At 47.2% G+C, this 20,010-nt stretch overlaps 2 protein-coding genes across 2 annotated transcripts; both read left to right on the top strand.

The window, feature by feature from the left end:
* The first annotated feature begins 3,379 nt into the window (after window positions 1-3,379).
* On the top strand, window positions 3,380-7,236 carry LOC148394712 (janus kinase and microtubule-interacting protein 3-like). Its single transcript, XM_088383813.1, has 7 exons — window positions 3,380-3,851; window positions 4,110-4,303; window positions 4,428-4,541; window positions 4,773-6,044; window positions 6,181-6,741; window positions 6,961-7,023; window positions 7,110-7,236. Exons 5-7 carry the CDS (start codon window positions 6,673-6,675, stop codon window positions 7,233-7,235), a joined length of 258 nt encoding a protein of 85 aa, XP_088239939.1. The 5' UTR covers window positions 3,380-3,851; window positions 4,110-4,303; window positions 4,428-4,541; window positions 4,773-6,044; window positions 6,181-6,672; the 3' UTR covers window position 7,236.
* Window positions 7,237-7,359: 123 nt separating this feature from the next.
* LOC148394711 (janus kinase and microtubule-interacting protein 3-like) lies at window positions 7,360-10,580 on the top strand. The gene is made up of 7 exons (XM_088383203.1): window positions 7,360-7,527; window positions 7,648-7,713; window positions 7,775-7,843; window positions 7,920-7,997; window positions 8,054-8,287; window positions 8,367-8,492; window positions 8,862-10,580. Exons 1-6 carry the CDS (start codon window positions 7,495-7,497, stop codon window positions 8,481-8,483), a joined length of 597 nt encoding a protein of 198 aa, XP_088239329.1. The 5' UTR covers window positions 7,360-7,494; the 3' UTR covers window positions 8,484-8,492; window positions 8,862-10,580.
* The last annotated feature ends 9,430 nt before the right edge of the window (window positions 10,581-20,010 follow it).

The raw sequence follows: 20,010 nt of genomic DNA, 5'->3' as shown, positions 1-20,010 counted from the left end.
ATACAAACACGACGATTATCAACAGAAATATCTTTATTTTCTGCTTGCCAGTGGACCGTCTAGAGCGTACACGGTAAGTACAACTCATTGTGTTTAAAAAGATTTACGTTTGTGTAGTTTGCGTTGCGTTGTATCTGTGAATGTTGGTTGAGGCTAAATGTTAATGTTTAATTTCATTCCTTTAGGTTCCACGGTGTTTGTTGGCTGTATGTTTTCCACTGCAAGAAGAGGCTCGTATCATTGACCAGCAGGAGCTACAATGGTGAGTACCCCTTTCGTCTTCCATTTATGTTAAACACTTCCTATTTCATGTCTAACAGTACTCGATTTAACAAATAACCATAAATAAATACAGTGTGGGCAGTCAAGTTAACATATGTGATTATCCTGCCTAATATGTTTATCACAAATATGTCACTAATCACTAATATGTTTATTTGTTTATCACAACACCTTTGGACCTTCAGCAATCGATTATTTCCCTTCATCTACATAGAGACAGAACGATGGTGTCTTAAACATCTCATTCATTTCACCAAATAACTTCACGCAGGTGGATAACGGCCGTCTCGGTCACGCTATGTTGCGTGATGCAGTTTTGAGGAACCAAATGCATTTATTCAATGAATAAGTCAAGCTAGTTCTATGTTTATGATGTTGTAAGTTACGGTACCGATTGAAGTTGAGTTCGAAGCCAGTGGAAAACAGCGCTGCGTTTGTGCTCTCCAGGTACAAATGTTGTGATCTCTGACTGACGACCGGGCGAGACTCGAGTAAGAGATGTCCAAACGAGCTCCGGCAGGGCGGGCCAAGGCGGAGCGAACGGACGCCCTTCAGGCCGCCAATGACGAGCTGAGAACCAAACTGATGGACGTCCAGTTAGAACTTCAGCAGGAGAAGAACAAGGTGAAAACCTCAACAGACAGACACTGCCTGCCTCCCTGCCTGCCTCCCTGCCTGCCTCCCTCCCTCCCTCCCTCCCAGTTTTCCCGATGTAGATTAGACATGCGTGTGCCATGACTGTGTCAGCCTACATCAACAAATGCACCGAGGACGTCAGCACCACTAAGAATATCATCACCCGGGGCAACCAACGACCCTGGATGACTGAGGAGGTACGTCAAACGCTACGAGCGCGGAACTCTGCCTTCAAGTCTGGCGACAAGGAGACACTGAGGACAGCGAGAGCCAACTTGAACCGTGCCATCAGGATAGCGAAGCGAGACCGCAGTCGAAAATTTCAGGATCGTTTCCACGACGTCAAAAACATCAGGAGTATGTGGCAAGGCATACGGGCGATTACAGACTACAACTCACCCTCCCCCCCCCCAGTGGGTGTAGTTGATGCTGACTTTCTAAATGGTCTAAATAACTTCTTTGGGAGGTTCGAGGCACTAAACGGCACTCCAGCAGTTAAAACTGTCCCCCATCAGGAAGAGGAGGTACTCTGCCTTGACTCCGCCGATGTGTTGAAGACCCTGAGGAGAGTCAACCCCTGTAAGGCCCCTGGCCCCGACAACATTCCTGGGCGTGTGTTCAGGGAATGTGCAAGTCATCTGGCTGGGGTCATCACAGACATTTTTAACACCTCGCTGGGCCAAGCCACAGTGCCGGCGTGCTTTAAGACTGCCTCCATCATTCCGGTGCCGAAGAAACCTCAAATCACCTCATTTAATGATTACCGGCCTGTTGCACTGACTCCGGTTATGATGAAGTGCTTCGAAAGGCTGCTTAAAGGTCACATCGTTTCCAGACTCCCCCTATTATTTGACCCGTTCCAGTTTGCCGACCGGCAAAACCGCTCCACTCAGGACGCCATCTCCTCCGTTCTTCACCTGAGCCTGGCTCACCTGGAGGAGAAGAACACCCATGTGCTGATGCTGTTCCTGGACTTCAGCTCAGCGTTTAACACCATCATCCCACAGCATCTGGTAGGAAAATTGGAACACCTGGGCTTCAACACCCCCCTTCGCAACTGGCTGCTAGACTTCCTCACCAACAGACCTCAGTCAGTCCGGGTCGGACAGAACACCTCTGATGTCATCACCCTCAGCACAGGCTCCCCTCAGGGCTGCGTCCTGAGCCCCCTGCTGTTCACCCTGATGACACACGACTGCGTCCTCCGGTTCACCACCAATCACATCGTGAAGTCAGCAGACGACACAACGGTGGTGGGGCTCATCAGAGACAACAACGACCTGGACTACAGAGAGGAGGTGGAGCAGCTGGTGGGCTGGTGCAGAGAAAACAGCCTGATCCTGAATGAGGAGAAGATGAAGGAGATCATCGTCGACTTCAGGAGAAAACAGCCTCACCACGCTCCACTGATCATCAACAGCTCAGCTGTGGAGGTGGTCAGCAGCACCAAATTCCTGGGGGTCCACATCACAGAAGACCTCACCTGGACTATGAACACTACGGCACTGGTCAAGAGGGCACAGAAGCGCTTGTACTTCCTGCGGAGGATGAGGAGAGCCCACCTGCCCCCACCCATCATGAGGACGTTCTACAGGAGCACCATAGAGAGCATTCTGACAAGCTGTCTCTCTGTGTGGTGTGGAGGCTGCACCGCCTCCGATTGGAAGAACGTGAGGAGAGTGGTGAGGACAGCAGAGAGGATCATAGGGGCTCCTCTTCCCTCCATTCAGGACATTTCATCTCAGCGCTGCATGTCCCGTGCCCGTAACATCATCAATGACCCATCACACCCCCACCATGGACTGTTCTCCCTGCTGCCCTCTGGGAAGAGGTTTGCAGCATCCGCTGCAGGTCCACCAGGTTCTGCAACAGCTTTTTCCCTGCTGTCATCAGACTGTTGAACACTAGAACTGTTGAGCTCTAAACTGAACTCTGCATCACACATTCACAGAACTGTACTTTATGACACTACGGACCTCTATCTTGCACTATCTCGCACTACCAACTTTACTGAACTTGTATAAACCCTTTAAATAGAAGTTTAATACATGGTTTAGCATTCCTCTGCACACTCTTGAATACTGTTTTGCCTACTTGCACTATTGCATAATTATCACTGCTGCACTTTATACTTATTTTTAATATATATATATATATATATATATATAGTATATATGTATATATATATATTTTCATAGGATATGTTACTTCTATTCAACTGCAATATCACTACTTTGTTGTAAGACGTATGCAACGGAATTTCGTTTTGTATGCACCATGTGCAGACAAGATGACAATAAAGTTTGTCTAAGTCTAAGTCATGTCAGGTCAGCTGTCTGGAGAGAGAGAGAAGTCAGGACCTGCGGGCGGAGCACCACCGTGCCACCGCCGCCATGACGGAACTCAAAAGCAAACTCCATGAGGAGAAGCAGAAAGAGTTAGCCATTACCAGGGAGACATTACTGCGGCAGCATGAAATGGAGCTGATGAGAGTGATCAAAATCAAAGATGGAGAGATCCAGCGACTGAATGCCTTGGTCCTCAGCCTGAGGGACGGCTCCATGGACAAGGTGATCCGCTCTATCCGTGTCTGACTATCCGCACGCCACGTCGGGCTTCGATGCGGCCGCTACCGTATTGTGTAGCTTGTCCCCAGTAAGCGTCGCGGCGCTCCGTTGCGGTCTCAACGGCCCGGTGTGGCGCAATGTCTGCTCAGGTGAGGAGGGGGGGCGCTTTGCTGGCGGAGGTGGAGGAGACGCGGCGGTGTCGGGAGACCGAGCGGTGTCGCCTCCACCAGGAGCGCGGAAGAAGCCCTGGCAGCGGCCCAGCAGGCCTGGCAGTCCCGAGCGGCCGAGCTCCGATCGGCTCATCACCAGCATCGGGAGGAGCTGAGCCGAACCAAGAGAGACTGCGAGAGGGAGATCCGCCGACTGGTAGGACTGATCAGATGCGCGGTGCGTGGCTATGTTCCCAATTTCGTTGTATACCTGCAGTGCAATGACACCTAAGGCATTCTATTCTATTCTATTTCACAAGAAGAAAATGTCCGGTTGCTCGCTTCGCTTTTGTCACAGCAAAGGTGTTCTAGTCGATTCCAGAAAAAAATTGGCCGGTTGCTCTCTTTGTTTTTGTCACAATTCTGGCAAATGAGTTTGCCCGCCTGCCTGAGCGCTCCCCGTTTGTACATCCAGACGGATGAGATCAAGCTGAAAGACAGAGCGGTTAGTGTTTTGGATGAAGCCCTGGGGCCGGCCACGTCCACCGCCTTCAGCTGCAGACTCAGGCTGCCGAGCAGCAGATCGCTGCCCTGAGGGATTCCCAAAGGGCGGGCCTAAACTACCCTGGAAGTGGGGTCAACGCCGCTACTAGCAATCCTCTTCATTGCGTAAGCCACCTCATCACACACTTGCAGTACGCATGACTTAGTTCGTTGCTGGAGGAAGGTAGCACAAAAACAGTTTTGAACTTTGAACGAGTGCTTGTGTGTGTGTGTTGCGGGGCGTTTTCAGTCTCAGGAGGATCGGGACACGCGACGGTTTCATCTGAAAATCGCTGAGCTCAGCGCAGTCATCAGGAAACTGGAGGATCGAAACGCCCTGCTTTCCGAAGAGCGCAATGAACTGGTAATTTATTGACGGCACGCTTGAAGGTTTGCGCTACGTTTGATGCGCGCCATCCAGCGAGGCACCCATTGCACTTGCTTATTAGTTGAGCGGCGCGGCGAGTCGGTTGCCTGGTAGATGTCTTTTATTGGGAGCCAAAGCCACGATTCCGTTCAAACCGATGCAAAAGGAATGGATACGTTCTGGCCCGCGTGTTGTGCGTCTTTCACATCCCGCACTTCATGCTTGCAGCTAAAGCGACTGAGAGAAACAGAAAGCCAGTTTCTGCCACTCCTGTACAAAAACAAACGCCTGAGCAGGAAGAATGAAGAACTCTCGCTGGTGCTGTGTCGCCTTGAAAACAAAGTGCGCTTTGTCACCCAGGAGAACGAGGAGATGGCAAGCTTGGTAAGTCGACGCGGACAACGGCGGCGTGCCAACAGAGTCCACTGCATTTGTGTTCCACAGAGAAGGCCTAGTTCGCTCAATGACCTGGACCGCGGTTGCGGCCAGCAGGACGGTGAAATGGAGTTCCTTCAAGTTGTGGAGCAGCGGCACATCATCGACGACTTGTCCAAGGTCTTCAGGCAGGCGACTCGGTGCACGTACGGCAGCGCCGCGCTCGCTCGCTGTCGCCAGGAAACCTTTTCCGTCCAAAGCTTGGCCGGCGGCCGCCATCCAAAAAATTGGCCCCTTAAATTCCGACCTTTCAAGCAGGAGCATTGTGCGCACGCGTTTGAACACGCTTTAGACTTGTTTTGCCGTTTTCAGCAGCTCAAAGCTCCCGTTTTGTCAGCGCCTTTGCCACTCGCTGTGCGCTGAAAACGACGGACTTGCCCGGCTGCTCAGCCCGTCAACCATGAGCCGCGAGCGCGACGTCATTGTCCGTAGGCAGCTAGTGGCAAAATGCACCCTGTTAGAGTTGCGCTCGCTCCAACTTATTTTGCAAGAACCACACGGGAGACAAGTAAGTTCTTTTGGACACCTGCAGGTGGAGAGTCCATCCGTTGTACGAATGAAGTCTGACTCTCGGCTCCTGCACGAGCATTTTAATTAAGAGAAACAGGGTGGGTGTAAGAGTGGATTGAATAGAGGAAGCCCTTGACCTCTAGTCAAAACATAGCAAGGGGTGTTTTACGACTTTGTGTAGGAAGGGATAAGCGATAGGGATAAATAAGGGATAAATAATATTATTTATTACAGGTCGCAGTCAAAGTCAAAGCAACACAATGATACGATAAAGATAATCTGGAAAACCCTGACACACCCTGTAGTTGTCACTTTTGGAAAAGACGAGCGTCCCTCCAATCATCGCCGGTGACGTGTTTTTCAGGCTCTGGAGACAGGAGCTCATGTCAGAAATGTCATTGTGAGTCGCGTTTGTTTCTGCGCCGGAGCCGTTCGTTCCCTTTGCATCCAAAGAATCTCAAAGGCGGATTATTTGTGTCGACAGGAGAGAGATTTGCTGCTACGATACCGACGTCGAGAATCTCTGAGGAGGAACAAAGCGTGAGGTCCTGCAAGGTGAGTCTGTTTGTTTGCGGCTGCTTGGTGTTGCGCAAGATGAAATGGCCTTTTTCTCGCTATCGTTCCTCTCGTCGATTCATCGTGAGGTGTCGCTTCAGTTTGTTCAGAGAGATGTTTGCTTCCGCGCCCGCAGGTCATCGAAACATTTTACGGCTACGACGAAGACGTGTTGGTGGACTCGGACGGATCGTCCTTGTCTTTTCACACCGACAGAACCCCCGACACGGAACCCGAAGAGGTAGCCCGCCATTTCTGCCAGCGTATTGGCACCAAACATTCCTCTTCAGCCTGGAATCGGACTCGTCTTTGCGTCGCGGGTGCTTTGTCGCCGGTCTGACTGATTCTGGTACTAGTGCTGTGTTGCATTGGTGTGTGCATGAAGAGGCGGAGCTTCGCTACCGCCAGCTGACGCAAGAATATCAAGCGCTGCAACGAGCCTACGCTCTGCTAGCCCAGACCAGCGAAAGGGGACTACGACGCCGAGAAGGAGATCAAGGTGGCGCCCCTTCCCGCAACCCCCGGCCGGGTCGCAGCCTCCCCGTTCTCACCCAGCCTCGGGTGTTCTCTGGTCTGAAAGGAGGAGGAGGAGCCTCCCTCCTCCTCCTTTCAGACCAGAGAAAAGCTGATGGTAGAAATGGGTCACTATCAAAGCAGAGTAGCAGATCTGGAGTCAGCGCTGAAGCAACAAGGACAGGTAAGCTCATCAATGAGCACACCTTTTTCTCAGACAAAATAGCTACATTCTTCAGTCACTCATCCGTCTGGCATTACTGGACCAACCCCCCCCCCCCCCCCCCCGAACGTGGCTGGGAAAATGCGGAGAAAAGCAAATGTCATTTTCCAGTCAACCAAAGAATTTGTGGATGAAAATGACACAACATTCCAAAGCTGTCCACGCGTTTGTCTCTTCTAGAATGTCAAGTGGGTGGAGGAGAAGCAGCTGCTGCGTCAGAGCAATCAGCAGTTGGCCGAAAAGGTGACGGAAAGAAAGGCGCTGGGCGGAGTCGCTTGGCGTCACACCTGTCGGGAAGCCCCGCAGATGAGGTCTGACTGTCTTTTCAGGTCAGGCGGATGGAGGCGGAAGAAGCGCGTCTGAAAGAGCACATCCAGGATATCCGAGACCAAAACGAACTGCTTGAGTTCCGCATCCTGGAGCTGGAGGTGGGAAGACTCGCACAAGCGTGTTGAGGCCAGAGATGTGACGGACGGACGGACGGACGGACGGATGCATGCCTCTGCCTTTCAGGAGAGGGAGTGGCGCTCCCCCGTCTTGAAGTTTCTGCAAGTCCGTTTCCCAGACGGCCTCAGCCCTTTGCAGATCTACTGCGAGGCCGAGGGCGTGAGCGTAGGTAAGGCGTCCCTCGCAACCCTAACCTTAACCCGAGGTCCCAGAACACCTTACATTGCTCCTTGCGCCTTTCCCCCGGACATCGTCATCAGTGATCTGATGAAGAAGCTGGACATCCTGGGCTATAACGCCGTAAGTGTATGTCGAACTCCTTATGTTCGCACTCCACGAGACTCGGCGGCTCAAATGTGACTTTTGGAAGGCTTTGCGCTGAAAGAAGCTTGTTGACGCTGTGCCTTTGGGCTCTTGCAGAATCTCACCAACGAGGAGCAGGTGGTCGTGATTCACGCCAGGACCCTTCTCACCCTAGCCGAGAAGGTAACGCGCACGTCCACGCACGCTCTCGCATTCTGCTTATGTGACAGCAGCCTTTCCTCAGTGGTTAGAATACATCAAAGTGACCAAGTCAGCACTTCAACAGAAGATGTTGGACATTGAAAGTGAGAAGGTAGACAGACACGCGACATCAGCCAAGGGGAACTCCGGCAATGTGCCCCAACAATTCTGACCTTGAGCTGTGCTAGGATATGTTCTGCAAGCAGAAGGGCTACCTGGATGAAGAGTTGGACTTCAGGAAGTGTTCCATGGACCAGGCTCATAAGGTAAGCCGCCCTCAAATCTCCCGCCGGACCACTGATGGACGAGGATTGCGGCCCAGAGGATCCTGGAGCTGGAGGCCATGTTGTACGAGGCGCTACCGCAGCGGGACTGCCCCGCCACGGACGGCGAAAAAGCCAGCCACGCTGGCGTGAATGACGTGCTGACGGCGGATCAGAGAGAAGAGCTTAGGAGCGCCGTGGACCAATGGAAGCGAGCCCTGATGTGCGAGTTGAGGGAGCGCGACGCTTGCATCCTCCAAGAGAGAATGGATCTGCTGCACAGCGCGCAACAGGTAAGGGCCCAAAGCCAGCCCGGCACTTACTTGCACGCTTACTGGCTTTTGAATGCCACTTTCCATTTGTCCGTCCTAGAGGAACAAAGAGCTGAAAGAATTCATCGAAGCTCAGAAGAGACAAATCAAACAATTGGAGGAGAAGTTTCTGTTTCTCTTTCTATTCTTCTCCTTGGCCTTCATTCTGTGGCCCTAACACCAGCTGGTGAGTGAGCTCCAGCGGCACCGCACTCGACACCTCCGATACACTGCCAGCCGGTCTCAGACGTTGGCAGACGCTCCGATGCCAACGTATACCCCCCGCCACGGTGACAGAGGCACCGCGTCACACCGGCGCTCATCCAATCAGAAGGCAGGAAAAGCAAATTCACATGCAGGGCACTTTTGAACCAGAAGAGAGCGCCACAAAAAACGGTTGTTGCCCCAAACGCGCACTAAAAAGGGTCAGAATAACAAGAGTCCCACTGGCCAGCCGGGGCCACCCGTCCAGCTGTTTCTTCAGGGGGGAAAAAAATTGGAGTCACCGGTGAGTACATTTTGCATTTAGCTCTGCTTTTCTGCTTCTGTCTTCAAGTGTGTGGCATCCTGCGATCAAAGATTCAGCCAACCCCAAAGCGGTTGACCTCAACGTCCCACCACCATGCCTACCAGAGCAGGTGACGTGATGCTTTGGACATCCTTCCGTCTCAGATGCCCAAAAGTACTCTTTGCCACATCTGCGGCAATACGGTGTCTTTTCAAAGGTGCAAATAAATCCAGCGTGGGCGGAACACGCACGTCTTCGGTTTTTCCCGCTTTGTTTGTGTGACAGCTGTTGTGAAAATTTTATACAAATAAAGTTGTATAGTACAGGTTTGGCCAAGCCGCAACTCCCGAACCGCATGCGGCTCTTTTATGTTCATATCAACATTTGTGTGTGTGTGTGTGTGTGGGGGGGGGGGGGGGGGTTGTGCGTGTTGGCTTCACTTGAGTTCAATTTGGTATTTTGGTCAAAAGCGCATGTGGTGAAATTCCACAAAGTAGGATGGGCAAACACATTTCTTTAAACTATGAGTGTCAATTCGGCTCTCGAAATGGCAGGGAAAAGATGCACAGCAAAACGAAAATACGTAGATGAACACAGGACGTTTTAATCAGAGTGGGAAAGTTTCTATTTTTTGTTGAACGTGATGGCAAACCATTCTGCCTGATATGTCAGACCTCAGCGCATTTCAAAGATTCAAATCTTCAGCGCCATGCACTTCAGCTCACTCCATGCTAACATTGATCAGGCGTCGAACCCGCATCATCATGCTTAAGAGGTGGCCATGCTAACCAGTGCGCCATTATGTCAACGCATAATAACTAAGTCTACTGGTCAAAACAGCGGTTACTATATGACGTCGCTACGTCGTGGTCACGTGACGCAGACAAGACGTCAATGGACGTGGGCAGAGTTAACTTGTTTAAAAGGGAGTAGGCAGAAGAAATATTTAATTTATTTAAATCTATTTTGAGTGCACACCATTATGCCAATGCATAACAACTGTAAATCTACTAAACAAAACAGCGGTTGCTATATGACATCTGCCACGTCGTGGTCACGTGACATACGTGACGTCGATGGGCGTAACTTTCGCCGGAATTCAAATCCGCGGGGAGAGTTAACTTGTTTAAAAGAGAGTGGGCAGAAGAATTATTTAATTTATTTAAATCTATTTGGTGTGTGCGCCATTATGTCAATGCATAACAACTGTAAGTCTACTAAACAAAACAGCGGTTGCTATATGACGTCTGCCACGTCGTGGTCACGTGACGCGGACGTGACGTCGACGCCTACTTTACATCCCACCGATCACAGGACCCCTCGGCTGCATAACCGTGCCCCCTTCCCAACCAATCGGATTTGCTATACGCGAAAACGACGCCAATGGAAAGAGCTTCCGCCCAAATTTAAATCCGTGGGCGTGGCTCGCAGCAGGAAGTAGGAAAATGGCGGCGATGTTGACAAAGACACAGCGGATGGTAACATACGACTAACAAGAGAAATATTTTTATTTTCTGCTTGCAACTGGACCGTCCAGAGCGTACACGGTAAGTACAACTCATCGTTTTTAAAAAGAAGTACTTTTGTTGCCCTGAAAAGCGAGTGAGCGTGGCGTTTGTGGGGGACGTCGAATTTCGACGATTCTTTCTGGTCAACGGTTGTAAATGATTGTGTTGATTAAAAAAGAAAACTTGATGTAACTCTACTTTTAACTGCCGTTTCAGATAGATTTGGAATTGCATCACATCCAATTTTGCCTAGAGCGTACACGGTAAGTAACACTCGTTGTGTTTAAGGAGATTTACGTTTGTAATAGCAGAAGTGTAGCCGCGTTGCGTTGTACGTGTGAATGTTGGTCCGGGCGAAATGTTAATGTTTAATTTCATTCCTTTAGGTTCCACGGTGTTTGTTGGCTGCAAGTTTTCCACTGCAAGAAGAGGCTCATATCATTGACCAGGAGCGAGCTACAATGGTGAGTAGCCATAACATTTATGTTAAACACTTCCTATTTCATGTCTAACAGTACTTGATTTAACAAATAACCATAAATAAATACAGTGTGGGCACTGAAGTTAACATATGTGATTATACTGCCTAATCTGTCACCGAGTAGATTGTTGCAAAGTAATATAAGATCCAAAGTTGTAATTCAGAATAGTTTTCAAAAGAAGGCCATTAGAATTATATACAAGTCTGATTACCCTGAACAAGCTATTAATTAAATCACAAATTCTTCAATTCAAAGATTTGGTAGATTATCAGACAAATAATGTCTAACAGTAATTGATTTAACACATCACGATAAGTAGATTGAGTGTGGGCACTCTCAAGTTAACATATGTGATTATACTGCCTAATCTGTTACAGAGTATGTTGTTGCCAAGTAATGTAGAATAGATCCAAAGTAGTAATCCAGAATAGTTTTGAAGAGGCCATTAGAATGATAAACAAATCTGATTACCTTGAACATAATAACAAGCTAAGTGTTTAATATGTCCTATGAAGTCAAAATTGGGCACCATCATGTGGTGAAATTTGGAATTGCATCACATCCAATTTTGCCTGGGAACAAACAGATTACATAAATCTTAGTTTTGAATAAGCCACTCCTTCTCAAACAAGTAAACTCTGCCCATTTTGCGCAGTAGATGTTCTGTTAATATCTAGTATTTATACAAAGTCATAATTTAAATTGCTTTCAACCTTCATTCATCGGTTCAACCAACATTACTCGCTCTTATTACCAACTTGTATTGATTTAACTAAGCGTTTAATACTTCCTATCAGGTCTCAAATCGAGATTTGGCAAAATACAATTTCAGCAAATCCAATTTTGCCAGGGAACAAAAATAGATTAAATAAACTAAATAAGTCCTCTTCCCATTAAATAAATCAGAAAAGTCTGTCTTGTAACCAGTCCTCTTCAAACAAGTAAAGTCTGCCCATTTTGTGCCGTAGATTTTGTGTCTATGCCTAGTATTTAAACAAAATCATAATTTAAACGACTTCTTTCCTTCATTCACTTTGGAAATTTGGAATTGCAGCAAATCGAATTTTGGCAGGGAACAAAAATAGATCAATTAAACTAAATAAGTCTTCTTCCCATTAAATAAATTAAAAAAGTCTGTCTTGTAACCAGTCCTTTTCAAACAAGTAAAGTCTGCCCATTTTGTGCCGTCGATTTTGTGTTAATGCCTAGTATTTATACAAAATTTATACCAGCTCAGTGGCCTAGTGGTAGAGTGTCCGCCCTGAGACTGGAAGGTTGTGGGTTCAAACCCTGGCCGGGTCATACCAAAGACTATAAAAATGGGACCCATTGCCTCCCTGCTTGGCACTCAGCATTAAGGGTTGGAATTGGGGGGTTAGATCACCAAATGATTCCCGGGCGCGGCACCGCTGCTGCCCACTGCTCCCTTCGGGGATGGGTTAAATGCAGAGACAAATTTCACCGCACCCAGTTGTGTGTGTGACAATCATTGGGACTTCAAATCATAATTTAAAGGACTTCATTCCTTCATTCACTTTGGAAATTTGGAATTGCAGCACATCAAATTTTGCCTGGGAAGAAAAGTAGATTAAATAAATTTAATAAGTCTTACTACTTCCCATTAAATAAATTAAATACGTCTTACTTGTTCCCACTCCTTTTCAAAACAGTAGTTTAAAACGAGGGCCCTTCACTCAATCTTTAACCTCAACCCCGCACGTTGTGTTGTATCTGTGAATGTTGGTTGTGGCCAAATGATAGTTTTCTTTCATTCGTTTAGGTTCCAAGAAAACTTGATGTAACTCTACTTTTAACTGCCGTTTCAGATAAGCGGGTATTACGTCGCAGTCATGTGCCGCGGATATGACGTAATTGCCCGAACCTCCGATTCAAATCTGTTGGCGCGATGGCCGTGAGCCACTGAGCAGCGACGATTATCAACAGAAATATCTTTATTTTCTGCTTGCAACTGGACCGTCTAGAGCGTACACGGTAAGTAACACTCATTGTGTTTAAGGAGATTTACGTTTGTAATAGCAGAAGTGTAGCCGCGTTGCGTTGTACGTGTGAAAATTGGTCGAGGCGAAATGTTAATGTTTAATTTCATTCCTTTAGGTTCCACGGTGTTTGTTGGCTGCAAGTTTTCCACTGCAAGAAGAGGCTCGTATCATTGACCAGGAGCGAGCTACAATGGTGAGTAGCCATAACATTTATGTTAAACACTTCCTATTTCATGTCTAACAGTACTTGATTTAACAAATAACCATAAATAAATACAGTGTGGGCACTGAAGTTAACATATGTGATTATACTGCCTAATCTGTCACGGAGTAGATTGTTGCAAAGTAATATAAGATCCAAAGTTGTAATTCAGAATAGTTTTCAAAAGAAGGCCATTAGAATTATATACAAGTCTGATTACCCTGAACAAGCTATTAATTAAATCACAAATTCTTCAATTCAAAGATTTGGTAGATTATCAGACAAATAATGTCTAACAGTAATTGATTTAACACATCACGATAAGTAGATTGAGTGTGGGCACTCTCAAGTTAACATATGTGATTATACTGCCTAATCTGTTACAGAGTATGTTGTTGCCAAGTAATGTAGAATAGATCCAAAGTAGTAATCCAGAATAGTTTTGAAGAGGCCATTAGAATAATAAACAAATCTGATTACCTTGAACATAATAACAAGCTAAGTGTTTAATATGTCCTATGAAGTCAAAATTGGGCACCATCATGTGGTGAAATTTGGAATTGCATCACATCCAATTTTGCCTGGGAACAAACAGATTAAATAAATCTTAGTTTTGAATAAGCCACTCCTTCTCAAACAAGTAAACTCTGCCCATTTCGCGCAGTAGATGTTCTGTTAATATCTAGTATTTATACAAAGTCATAATTTAAATTGCTTTCAACCTTCATTCATCGGTTCAACCAACATTACTCGCTCTTATTACCAACTTGTATTGATTTAACTAAGCGTTTAATACTTCCTATCAGGTCTCAAGGCAAGATTTGGCAAAATACAATTTCAGCAAATCCAATTTTGCCAGGGAACAAAAATAGATTAAATAAACTAAATAAGTCTTCTTCCCATTAAATAAATCAGAAAAGTCTGTCTTGTAACCAGTCCTCTTCAAACAAGTAAAGTCTGCCCATTTTGTGCCGTAGATTTTGTGTCTATGCCTAGTATTTAAACAAAATCATAATTTAAACGACTTCTTTCCTTCATTCACTTTGGAAATTTGGAATTGCAGCAAATCGAGTTTTGCCAGGGAACAAAAATAGATCAATTAAACTAAATAAGTCTTCTTCCCATTAAATAAATTAAAAAAGTCTGTCTTGTAACCAGTCCTTTTCAAACAAGTAAAGTCTGCCCATTTTGTGCCGTCGATTTTGTGTTAATGCCTAGTATTTATACAAAATCATAATTTAAAGGACTTCATTCCTTCATTCACTTTGGAAATTTGGAATTCCAGCACATCAAATTTTGCCTGGGAAGAAAAGTAGATTAAATAAATTTAATAAGTCTTACTACTTCCCATTAAATAAATTAAATACGTCTTACTTGTTCCCACTCCTTTTCAAAAAAGTAGTTTAAAACGAGGTCCCTTCACTCAACCTTTAACCCTATTTATTCACCTTCTAGGCTAAGTGTTAAAGGCTAAGTGTTAAAGGCTAAGTGTTAAAGGCTAAGTGTTAGAGGCTAAGTGCCAGAGGCTAGGCGCCAGAGGCGAGTTTTTGTGGGCTGAAGTTTTAGTGGGGTTAGTGTGAATACAATCCAAAAGAATACAACAGAATACAATACAATAGAATATAATACATAGATTAAATTCAATAGCTCTTACTACTTCCCATTAAATAAATTAAATACGTCTTACTTGTTCCCAATCCTTTTCAAAAAAGTAGTTTAAAACGAGGGCCCTTCACTCAACCTTTAACCTCAACCCCGCACGTCACATTGTGTTGTATCTGTGAATGTTGGTTGTGGCCAAATGATAGTTTTCTTTCATTCGTTTAGGTTCCACGGTGTTTGTTGGCTATGTTTTCCACTGTCAGAAGGATGAAAATACAAAGTACAACGCTTGGACGTGGGCGAAGACGTCACCGGTGAGTCCTTCCTTCCTATTTATTTACCTTCTAGATGCTAGAGGCTAAGTGTTAGAGGCTAAGTGTTAGAGGCTAAGTGTTAAAGGCAACACAATACGAACAACACAACACAATACGAACAACTCAACACAATATGAACAACACAATATGAACAACACAACACAATACGAACAACACAACACAATACGAACAACACAACACAATACGAACAACACAACACATTACGAACAACACAACACAATACGAACAACACAACTATACTGCACTGAACAACACGATACCGCACTGAGAAACACGATACCGCACTGAACAACACGATACCGCACTGAACAACACCATGCCGCACTGAACACCATTATGCTGCACTGAACAACACGATCCTGCATTGAACAACATTATGCCGCACTGAACAACATTATGCCGCACTGAACAACACCATCCCGCACTGAACAACACCATGCCGCACTAAACAACATTATGCCGCACTGAACAACATTATGCCGAAATGAACAACACCATGCCGCACTGAACAACACCATGCCGCACTGAACAACACCATGCCGCACTGAACAACACCATGCCGCACTGAACAACACCATGCCGCAATGAACAACACCATCCCGCACTGAACAACATTATGCCGCACTGAACAACATTATGCCGCACTGAACAACATTATGCCGCACTGAACAACACCATGCCGCACTGAACAACACCATGCCGCACTGAACAACACCATGCCGCACTGAACAACACCATGCCGCAATGAACAACACGATCCCGCATTGAACAACACCATGCCGCACTGAACAACACCATCCTGCACTGAACAACACCATCCCGCACTGAACAACACCATGCCGCACTGAACAACACGATCCCGCATTGAACAACACCATCCCGCACTGAACAACACCATGCCGCACTGAACAACACCATTCCGCACTGAACAACACCATGCCGCACTGAACAACACCATGCCGCACTGAACAACACCATGCCGCACTGAACAACACCATGCCGCACTGAACAACACCATGCCGCACTGAACAACACCATGCCGCACTGAACAACACCATGCCGCATTGAACAACACCATGCCGCACTGAACAACACCATCCTGCACTGAACAACACCATCCCGCACTAAACAACACCATGCCGCACTGAACAACATTATGGCGCACTGGACAACATTATGCCGCACTGAACAACACCATGCCGCACTGAACAACACCATGCCGCACTGAACAACACCATGCCGCACTGAACAACACCATGCCGCACTGAACAACATTATGCCGCACTGAACAACACCATGCCGCACTGAACAACACCATGCCGCACTGAACAACACGATCCCGCATTGAACAACACCATCCTGCACTGAACAACACCATGCCGCACTGAACAACACCATGCCGCACTGAACACCATTCCGCACTGAACAACACCATGCCGCACTGAACAACACCATCCTGCACTGAACAACACCATCCCGCACTGAACAACACCATGCCGCATTGAACAACACCATGCCGCACTGAACAACACCATCCTGCACTGAACAACACCATGCCGCACTGAACAACACCATGCCGCACTGAACAACATTATGCCGCACTGAACAACATTATGCCGCACTAAACAACATTATGTCGCACTGAACAACACCATGCCGCACTGAACAACACCATGCTGCACTGAACAACATTATGCCGCACTGAACAACACGATCCCGCATTGAACAACACCATCCCGCACTGAACAACACCATGCCGCATTGAACAACACCATGCCGCACTGAACAACACCATGCTGCACTGAACAACATTATGCTGCACTGAACAACACGATCCTGCATTGAACAACACCATGACGCATTGAACAACACCATGCCGCACTGAACAACACCATCCCGCACTGAACAACACCACCCCGCACTGAACAACACGATCCCGCATTGAACAACACCATCCCGGACTGAACAACACCATGCCGCACTGAACAACACCATGCCGCACTGAACAACACGATGCCGCACTGAACAACACCATGCCGCACTGAACAACACCATGCCGCACTGAACAACACCATGCCGCATTGAACAACATTATGCCGCACTGAACAACACCATGCCGCACTGAACAACACCATCCCGCACTGAACAACACCATGCCGCATTGAACAACACCATGCCGCACTGAACAACACCATCCTGCACTGAACAACACCATCCCGCACTGAACAACACCATGCCGCACTGAACAACACCATCCTGCACTGAACAACACCATGCCGCATTGAACAACACCATGCCGCACTGAACAACACCATGCCGCACTGAACAACACCATGCCGCACTGAACAACATTATGCCGCACTGAACAACATTATGCCGCACTGAACAACACCATGCCGCACTGAACAACATTATGCCGCACTGAACAACATTATGCCGCACTGAACAACACCATGCCGCACTGAACAACACCATGCCGCACTGAACAACACCATGCCGCACTGAACAACACGACGTCGCACTGAACAACACGACGCCGCACAGAACAACACGACGCCGCACAGAATAACACAATACCGCACAGAACAACACAATACCGCACAAACAGTTTTAGATAATATTACGTCGCAGTCATGTGACGCGGACATGACGTCAATAGGCGGAACTCACGGCAAAATTATAATCCGTGGGCGTGGCTTGCAACAGGAAGTAGGAAAGCGGCAATTCTGGCAAACAAGACACAGCGGTTAGTAACACGATGACTAACAAGGCAAATATTTTTGTTTTCAGCTTGCAACTTGACCGTCTAGAGCGTACAAGGTAATTACAACTGGTTTTTTTTAGCCCTGAAAAGCGAGGGAGTGTGGCGTTTGGGAGGAATGTCGAACTCGGCGTCTGCTTCCAGCCACAGACGCCAAATTTCGACGATTATTTCGACTGGTCAACGGTTGTAAATTATTGCGTTGACTAAAAACTTTATTTAACTCTACTCTTAACTTTGCCGTTTCAGATATGCGGGTATTACACCGCGGAAATGACGTCAATAGGCTGAACTCTCGCCAAAATTCAAATCTGTGGGCGCAATGGCCTTGAGCGAGACACCGGATACAAACACGACGATTATCAACAGAAATATCTTTATTTTCTGCTTGCCAGTGGACCGTCTAGAGCGTACACGGTAAGTACAACTCATTGTGTTTAAAAAGATTTACGTTTGTGTAGTTTGCGTTGCGTTGTATCTGTGAATGTTGGTTGAGGCTAAATGTTAATGTTTAATTTCATTCCTTTAGGTTCCACGGTGTTTGTTGGCTGTATGTTTTCCACTGCAAGAAGAGGCTCGTATCATTGACCAGCAGGAGCTACAATGGTGAGTACCCCTTTCGTCTTCCATTTATGTTAAACACTTCCTATTTCATGTCTAACAGTACTCGATTTAACAAATAACCATAAATAAATACAGTGTGGGCAGTCAAGTTAACATATGTGATTATCCTGCCTAATATGTTTATCACAAATATGTCACTAATCACTAATATGTTTATTTGTTTATCACAACACCTTTGGACCTTCAGCAATCGATTATTTCCCTTCATCTACATAGAGACAGAACGATGGTGTCTTAAACATCTCATTCATTTCACCAAATAACTTCACGCAGGTGGATAACGGCCGTCTCGGTCACGCTATGTTGCGTGATGCAGTTTTGAGGAACCAAATGCATTTATTCAATGAATAAGTCAAGCTAGTTCTATGTTTATGATGTTGTAAGTTACGGTACCGATTGAAGTTGAGTTCGAAGCCAGTGGAAAACAGCGCTGCGTTTGTGCTCTCCAGGTACAAATGTTGTGATCTCTGACTGACGACCGGGCGAGACTCGAGTAAGAGATGTCCAAACGAGCTCCGGCAGGGCGGGCCAAGGCGGAGCGAACGGACGCCCTTCAGGCCGCCAATGACGAGCTGAGAACCAAACTGATGGACGTCCAGTTAGAACTTCAGCAGGAGAAGAACAAGGTGAAAACCTCAACAGACAGACACTGCCTGCCTCCCTGCCTGCCTCCCTGCCTGCCTCCCTCCCTCCCTCCCTCCCAGTTTTCCCGATGTAGATTAGACATGCGTGTGCCATGACTGTGTCAGCCTACATCAACAAATGCACCGAGGACGTCAGCACCACTAAGAATATCATCACCCGGGGCAACCAACGACCCTGGATGACTGAGGAGGTACGTCAAACGCTACGAGCGCGGAACTCTGCCTTCAAGTCTGGCGACAAGGAGACACTGAGGACAGCGAGAGCCAACTTGAACCGTGCCATCAGGATAGCGAAGCGAGACCGCAGTCGAAAATTTCAGGATCGTTTCCACGACGTCAAAAACATCAGGAGTATGTGGCAAGGCATACGGGCGATTACAGACTACAACTCACCCTCCCCCCCCCCAGTGGGTGTAGTTGATGCTGACTTTCTAAATGGTCTAAATAACTTCTTTGGGAGGTTCGAGGCACTAAACGGCACTCCAGCAGTTAAAACTGTCCCCCATCAGGAAGAGGAGGTACTCTGCCTTGACTCCGCCGATGTGTTGAAGACCCTGAGGAGAGTCAACCCCTGTAAGGCCCCTGGCCCCGACAACATTCCTGGGCGTGTGTTCAGGGAATGTGCAAGTCATCTGGCTGGGGTCATCACAGACATTTTTAACACCTCGCTGGGCCAAGCCACAGTGCCGGCGTGCTTTAAGACTGCCTCCATCATTCCGGTGCCGAAGAAACCTCAAATCACCTCATTTAATGATTACCGGCCTGTTGCACTGACTCCGGTTATGATGAAGTGCTTCGAAAGGCTGCTTAAAGGTCACATCGTTTCCAGACTCCCCCTATTATTTGACCCGTTCCAGTTTGCCGACCGGCAAAACCGCTCCACTCAGGACGCCATCTCCTCCGTTCTTCACCTGAGCCTGGCTCACCTGGAGGAGAAGAACACCCATGTGCTGATGCTGTTCCTGGACTTCAGCTCAGCGTTTAACACCATCATCCCACAGCATCTGGTAGGAAAATTGGAACACCTGGGCTTCAACAC

This window comes from Syngnathus floridae, chromosome 8 (genome assembly GCF_059516105.1).
Source record: "Syngnathus floridae isolate MCC-2025c chromosome 8, RoL_Sflo_1.0, whole genome shotgun sequence".
Lineage (NCBI taxonomy): Eukaryota > Metazoa > Chordata > Actinopteri > Syngnathiformes > Syngnathidae > Syngnathus > Syngnathus floridae.
Note: the sequence above shows the minus strand (reverse complement) of the source record. Positions and strands in the feature narration are given on the sequence as shown.

Coding starts and splice junctions, on each gene's coding strand:
- LOC148394712 (XM_088383813.1), top strand. CDS start 6,673: ATGGTAGAAATGGGTCACTATCAAAGCAGAGTAGCAGATCTGGAGTCA. Junction 6,742..6,960: donor CGCTGAAGCAACAAGGACAG/GTAAGCTCATCA, acceptor TGTCTCTTCTAG/AATGTCAAGTGGGTGGAGGA. Junction 7,024..7,109: donor ATCAGCAGTTGGCCGAAAAG/GTGACGGAAAGA, acceptor CTGTCTTTTCAG/GTCAGGCGGATGGAGGCGGA.
- LOC148394711 (XM_088383203.1), top strand. CDS start 7,495: ATGAAGAAGCTGGACATCCTGGGCTATAACGCC. Junction 7,844..7,919: donor TGGACATTGAAAGTGAGAAG/GTAGACAGACAC, acceptor GAGCTGTGCTAG/GATATGTTCTGCAAGCAGAA. Junction 8,288..8,366: donor TGCTGCACAGCGCGCAACAG/GTAAGGGCCCAA, acceptor TGTCCGTCCTAG/AGGAACAAAGAGCTGAAAGA.